Below are 7,378 nucleotides of genomic sequence, written 5' to 3'. Positions count from 1 at the left end.
TAGCGATTTTTTAATATTAAATAATAATTTATATTTATTAAATTTAAATATTTTTCTAATATCCAATTACTTTTTTTTATTTGAATTCTAAATTTATTATATTTACAAATAATAAAGTATGCATATGCAAATGTTGAAAAAAATAATCTTAATTATTTATGATTCAAATTTAGAAATAACACCTTAATTATTCGGATATGTGTTCAAATTGAGATATCTTAATCTTAATGAAAATAAACGAGGCTTTAAGGCCTTCTTTGGCTCTAAGCCCTCCTTATTCATATTCTACTATACTATTGAGATTATTTTATTCTGAATTATTAAAACAAGTAGGGGTGTTCACGATTATTGATCTAAATCAAAACCAAACCAATTTAATCGATTTTCATATCATCAAAATCAAACCAAACAAAATATAATATAGATTTACTGTTTTGGTTGTAATCGGTTACAATTTGGTTTAGTTTGGTTATTACCTATACACAAAAAAACAATTCATTCAAAAGAGGGAAACAAGACAACAATTCATTCAAAACGAAAAGTCATTCTAACGACTAATACAGAACTTTCGATCACTAAATTTACTGTGAATAAAGCTTTAAATTCACAATTTTGGCTTAGAAGGAAGATATAATGACATTCTTATAATCCCACCAAGAATTGCCATAGACACCCGTATATATTACACCGATAAGACAAATGTTTTTGTGTTGAACGTTTTTGCTTTCATAAAAAAATTATAAACAAATTTTGATGAAAACATATATAAAATATTTAAAATTATTTATAAAAATAATATATTGTGCATAAATTATAATAAAATATATGTTTATAATTTATCGATTTAGTTTTGTTATTTTTCATTTTTTTTTTAATAAAATGAAATCAGATACTATTGGTTCTTAAAAACCTAAAATCAAATCCAAATAAAATTAATTTAATTCAATTTTCAATTTGAATTGATTTTTATCCCAACCGTGAACCCTATGGACAAACCATCATCGTAATAGTACGTAATATTTTATTTTATTTTTAAAAAAAGAAAATTTGCACAACAAACTCCTTTACATGTCATCACATAAATCTTGGAGAAAAAAGAAGAAAGAAACAAAATTGAACAACACACACATGACACACCTGCCAGTGCCACTTCTCTCCACCTCAAGCAGCCTCACTAAATTTAAAACTCAAGTGTCACAATTCCCAAATATGCCTTTCTACCAAATCTTGTATCAACTTATGCTTCCTCTATCTCCAACATATAATATAAAAACAATTAATTTTTCCTCCTCTATTTTGCCTGCAAACCCCAGGTTTTATTTTTCTATTCTTGTTCAGTTGTTGAAAATCTTTGTTACTGTTAATTAATGCAACAATAACATCTTTTTTCTTGTTTGCATTACATTCCCATTTTGATGCATTCCATAAAGTTCAGATTTTTCTTCTTCCCTTTTGTATTTGCCATGTTTTCTTGCTTTCTTGAACTGGGATGATTCTTGAAAGTTGTAAAAATGCTATCTTTATGAAATTTCTGGAATATTTACAGTATCTTGACAGTTTTCTCAAATGGGATTCCTCAAAATTTGAGGTATTATGGAGTAATAAGGAAGACACTGCGCCTTTCCCCAATCTCCTTTTGTTTTCAGTTTTTGATACTCAAGATTTGAGTTGGGACTTGAAAATTATGTAAGTTTTGAGCTTAATTTATACTTTACTATATTAGAAATTTGTTTGTAGTGCAGTTAAAGTTTTCTTGTATATTTGTTGATTTATTTGTCCATTTACTTACAAGATTTTAGCTGGTTTTTTCTTAGGTAAACGTCACATTTTCTTGCCGTGAATTTAGGCTGGGACAATAGTGTACTTTTGAGTATTTTTGCCAAATGTCATATTATGTTGGTTTTGCTTATGTTGCTGATGTTGCTTTATGTTGTTATTACAAATTAAAAGTCTAATTTTTTGAGTCAAGTGTACATTGAATCTGAGGGGTAGTGGTAAGGTACATTATAAGAATTTTGGATTACATTTGAGGTTCACTAGATTACAAAACATTCCAGAGAGGATTGTGTTTAAGGTAGTAGATACGAACCGAATAAAGGCTTTTGTCCCATCCATTTTACTGGCATTGATGGTTTTTCGCGTTCAAATAGCATAAATAAGGGGTTTCAAGGCTATTCTGAGGGTTTTGAGAGCCAAGAAGACCTAGTGCTTTAGAAAATGGGGCAGTATGCACCCGTCTGGGATCATAAAGCATCGGTCGAAGTGACAAAAAATTCGAGTGGGATGAATCAGGTCACGCTTCGCAACCCTCAGGGTGCCTCTGTTCTGGTTAGAATCTCTAAATCGATCTGTTCGTTTAATTAGAAGTAATGATTTTATGATTCTAAATCATCTGTTAGATCTCCGATCGATTACAAAGAACTTCATTGATGCTATTACTTAACTCGTGTTGTAACGATTTCCTTGTATGGCTGTTTACCCTTTGCCCAAATTCAGATTAGCTTGCATGGAGGACAAGTTACTTCATGGCGGAATGATCGAGGTGAAGAGCTCCTATTCACCAGCAAGAAGGTATATGTTTCCATGTTAGTATTAGTTAATTCTTACATCAGCTAATTCGACAAATGATACGAGTGTTTTGTCTGGCGATTCAGATCTTTTTGTTGTATAGTCGATATCACCTGAATTAAATATCGGAATTTGGATTAAAGTTTTCTAATATCATAGCAGAAGATTTGGCAAAAAATTGGAGAATGTACTCTTTTAGATGCTTAGCTACACAAGTCAATCATCCTGTGTAGATATGAATTGCTAAAATGAATTTCAGTGTTTTCGTTCTCGTAGATTAGAGGTAAAGCGACGGCAGTATAGTCACCAGTTTACATTGATGTAGAGATTCCAGATGTCGAGGTGAAATCCTTGTATATGAGTTGGTCATTCCAATGAGTATAGAATGGAGAAAGCCTTCTCACTCCCCCCCCCCCCCCCCCCCCCCCCCCCCCCCCCCCCCCCCCCTCCCTTTATTTTGTATTTTGTTCTTTATATATATAAAAATTTATATCATTTGATCATTAGAGAATGAGGGTTGTTCATGTGAACCTTTGCCCGAACTTGTTGTATCTTTTTTTTTTTGGTCATAATACTCTCGTAATCACCTCACTAGCAAGAAAAGGAAAAAGATGTCATCATGTTTAACATGAAATAGCTTTCTCTTCTTTTTGTACTCCACTCACCCGCACTCTGCTACTCTATCCACCCACCTTGCATCCTTGGTCTTCTGTTCTTTTCAATCCCTTTCGTGTCCCACCTTTTATAAGGGAAGAATGAATGGTAAAAGATGTTTTTAGTTCTACACAAACTAGAAGTGTGCCTTATTGTCTAGCTTAAGATCTTGGGGATTCTGATGGAGCAAATGGCAGAACCTGATGAACTTTACAAACCTTAACTTGGAGTTACTTCACATCGTTTATTGCTTGGAGATTTGCTTCAGGAAGTTGCTGCATTTAAGCGTGGACATTGTTCTAGAACTTGGGATTGCTGAAAGATGATAATTTCCTTTAATTTTGCACTCCTAAAAGCTGATGGTGAAGGCATTTTATTTGTCCATAGGATGTAAACATATTTATTTTGCTCTGTAGTACTCCATTGGTGCCTTGATTGCTATGACATGTTCAAGATTATATCTGTTAGCATTTTCCTCCCCAGAATGAAGTGAGTTGAGAAACACAAGGTCTTAGGTTCAAATCCCAATGCAGGTGATTTCTTCCTATCTGTCCTAGCTTTGGTGGACCAAGTTACCTGGTACCTGTTGTTGGTGGGAGGTGGGAGGTGGCAGGTATCCCATAAAATTTAGTTAGGTGCGAGTAAACTGGCCAGGACACCATATGTATATATATATATATATATATATGTAGAGAGAGAGAGACGGGCTAGTAGTAGACATGGCGGACTAATACCATAAAGTTGTGGTGGTTGATGGTGGCTATAGTGGGTATTCAAAGACAAGAATAGTAGTGTTGGGCTAGCTATATACTCCTTTGTCCTGTTGTCATCAATGTACTTCCTATTTTAGCCGGTCTCAGAAAGTTATTTTTGGAAAAATGGTAAATCCTTTTCCCGTCCAACAATTTAAGTAAAACTATAAACTTTTACTATTTTACAATATTTTAACTTTAATATGACTTCTATGAACACTTCTTCACATTACAAACAAATACTTGAGACACTTCTACAACCAAGTTCATCTCATTATCTTTGTCCAAGTAAAGTAGAGTCCATTATCTTAGTGCTTTATTATGAGTTCATCTCATATAATCTTACGTCATCTGTTTCACTTGTAAAACAAGTATTTGTTATAGAAAAAGTGTGGAAATCTGATTCAATAATCTTATCCTTTGAGAAGATTTGACAGTGTTCAATTGTAACATGAGCATCACTAAATTGGTCCTAGTTACTCTATTATTTTGATAACTCATTCCTTCAGACAGAGCAAGACAATGTAATATCTTCTGCAGGATTCTTGTGTAAGGCTGGTTGGGGACCTTTCCATTACTTGATTTATCTGATCTCTGTTCCTCTATTATTAATATTCAGTTACCTTTTCTCCTTCCTCCCTTATTTTAAAAGGGGAATCATGTGTCAAAGTTTGTGGAGTTTCAAAGTTCTATTCAAGGCATAATATTGAGAATGCGCATTGACAAACATTTGCCTTTATATTTTAGATCTCCAAATCTTCGAAATCTGCACGAGGAGGAATCTCTGTTTCCTTTCTCCAGGTACTTTTAGCAGTGCATATCATTGATAAATTCCTGTCGAGTACTGTAGAATAGATCACATGATTATCCTACTTATGCTGCAGTATGGAAATGGTGGATCAGTTGGGCAACCTGGATTTTCAAGAAACAAAATTTGGACCATTGAAGACGACCTGCCATCTCTAATATCATTTGATACCCAAGGAAAATCTTTCATTGACTTGCTGCTCAAACCGTCAGAAGATGAACTGAAGTTCTGTCCTCATAAGTATGACCCTCACTTTGTAGCAAATTCTAATTGGTAGAAGTTTGGGTCACTGAATTATGAGTACTGAAAATGTTTTCAAAGAAAGATATGTGAGTGAAAGTCTATGGCCAAAAAAAGGTGGAATTTTCACCGGTTTTCATGTTGGAAATTTTATTCCTTGGTGTAAATTTCAACTCAGAGTCTTTCAGTTTCATGGTTATTCTTGCTTACAGTTGTAACTTTCGAAGTTTCCAGTAAATATTTTTCTTCTAATGTTTCAGCTTTGAGTTTCGCCTTCGGGTTTCTCTTGCATCAAATGGAAGCTTGTCCCTGATATCTCGCATAAGAAACATCACTGGCAAGCAGTTGAAATTCTCCTTTGCTTACCAAACATACTTTTCTGTTTCTAACATAAGGTATGCTGTTCTCTATGTGGTTTCTTATTGTTTTCATATCCATGAATTTTCTTACTTCCTGCTGTCAGCAATTTTATTGAAATCTAGTGTTCCTGGACAAGCTTGAAAGCTATTCAAATTTAAGAGAAGAAAGAAGAGGAACCAGTTTCTTTGTACATCATTGTTCATTTAAATGTTTGACCATTACTTTAGAGATTGATGATTTTAAGTTCTTTTAGAACTTAACATGAATCTTACTCACAGCGAAGTGCGTCTAGAAGGTTTGGAAACACTGGACTATCGTGACAACTTGTGCCCAAAAGAACTCTTTACAGAACAAGGAGATGCCATAACATTTGAGACTGAGGTAAATTTATTTATGCAGCCTAAATATCTCAAAAGATGTGATTATAGATGTTCAATTAGTTAAAATTTCAAATTAGGATGGTTTTGTGAAACACAATTTGAATAATGACTCAATATAGATATTTGCTATTTCCCTTGGTGTTTAACAATGTGGACTCTATCACTGAGTTACAAGACTAACAGAGACAAGTAAGGAAGCATGGTTTGATTGATGTTAAATAAGAAGGTTATTTTTGAAGTTTTGACCGAGAGAATAAGTTCTCTTTTTCTTTCCATGACCATAGGCAAGTCCAATTAATTTGGAATTGAAGAAGTACCCTTTTTGCACTTAGAAATCATCTTTTTTTTTTCTTTCAGATCGACCGTGTCTACCATCACTCTCCTAATTGCATTGCTGTTCTTGATCATGAAAAGAAGCGAACATATCTGATAAAAAAGGAAGGGCTACCAGATACTGGTAAGTTGCTTCAGTTCAAGTCATTCTTCAAAACTATTTTCGATAGGAAGGAGAGGAGGTAGAGGAACATTTCTTTTCTGAAAATTTGACTCTTATGTGTCATCATTCTTCTCTTATAAACCTGGAAATGTTTGTTTTCTGAAATGAAGTATTGCTTAATTATCGAAATCTCTGCAAGGAACAAAGTGTAAATGTCAGTTGACATCAGTCTTTCACCATTATTTTTAGTGTTAGAGAAACTTTTATTGCGCTCTATCATGATCCTACAAGTTTGCTTAGTGAAAGCATGATAGTAGACCTTCTACGAGTGGTAGACCAACTATAGAAGGCCATACTTGAGATTTAAACATTACTGAACCATTTTTTGAGCCACCTTTATGTCAAGGGAATTCAATATTATATGTACAAAATAAATTAGTTTTACTTGTCTATGACTGAACCTAGTGTAACTGTTGCGTTGTCTTGTCTTCTTCAGTGCTATGGAATCCCTGGATTAAGAAATGCAAAGCAATGGTGGATCTTGGCAACGATGAGTACAAGTACATGCTTTGTGTTGATGGTGCAGCAATAGAAAGACCCATCACTTTGAAGCCGGGAAATGAATGGATGGCTCGCGTGGAGCTTATGGTGGTACCATCAACCCTTTCCAGCGATGATCTTTCGTCTTTTTGAGGTCTGGCCTAAAGCATTTAGAAATGGCTCTATAGCTTAGTGGGAGAGCGTAATCCATTTAAACTAGTTTCCGTTTTTGCTAGACTGTTATCGTTCGACAGCCAAAGCTTGTCAATGGCTGTATGTTTTGAAAGAGGGCAAGTTTTTAAACTAAAATTGTTCCATTTCGGCACAATACTTATGTTTGTGCAATTGAAATGAGAAAGTGAAGGATTGATATATTTTCCGTGTTTGGCTATACTATATCTTGGAACGTTTTATGAAAAACATTTTCTTGAGCTGAGGGTCTATCGGAAACGCCCTCTCTACCCCCACAAAGGTAGGGGTAAGGTATGCGTGTAACCCACTCTCATAAGACCCTGCTTGTGGGACTATACCGGGTATGTTGTTGTCCTAGTATATCTAGGGACACATGTTAAAAGGTTATTCAGAATAGGTATATGGTAGATATAGTCAGCGAATCCCCAAGTTGGATCAATTGGTTTTG

At 34.3% G+C, this 7,378-nt stretch overlaps 1 protein-coding gene across 1 annotated transcript; it reads left to right on the top strand.

The window, feature by feature from the left end:
* Positions 1-1,299: 1,299 nt before the first annotated feature.
* Positions 1,300-7,121, top strand: LOC125864568 (putative glucose-6-phosphate 1-epimerase). Its single transcript, XM_049544587.1, has 8 exons — positions 1,300-2,328; positions 2,497-2,571; positions 4,722-4,775; positions 4,859-5,022; positions 5,283-5,417; positions 5,661-5,763; positions 6,120-6,219; positions 6,695-7,121. Exons 1-8 carry the CDS (start codon positions 2,218-2,220, stop codon positions 6,889-6,891), a joined length of 939 nt encoding a protein of 312 aa, XP_049400544.1. The 5' UTR covers positions 1,300-2,217; the 3' UTR covers positions 6,892-7,121.
* Positions 7,122-7,378: the final 257 nt, after the last annotated feature.

The sequence above is a fragment of the Solanum stenotomum genome, chromosome 5, assembly GCF_019186545.1.
Source record: "Solanum stenotomum isolate F172 chromosome 5, ASM1918654v1, whole genome shotgun sequence".
In the NCBI taxonomy this organism is placed as follows: domain Eukaryota; kingdom Viridiplantae; phylum Streptophyta; class Magnoliopsida; order Solanales; family Solanaceae; genus Solanum; species Solanum stenotomum.
This window is presented reverse-complemented; position numbering and strand designations above follow the sequence as displayed.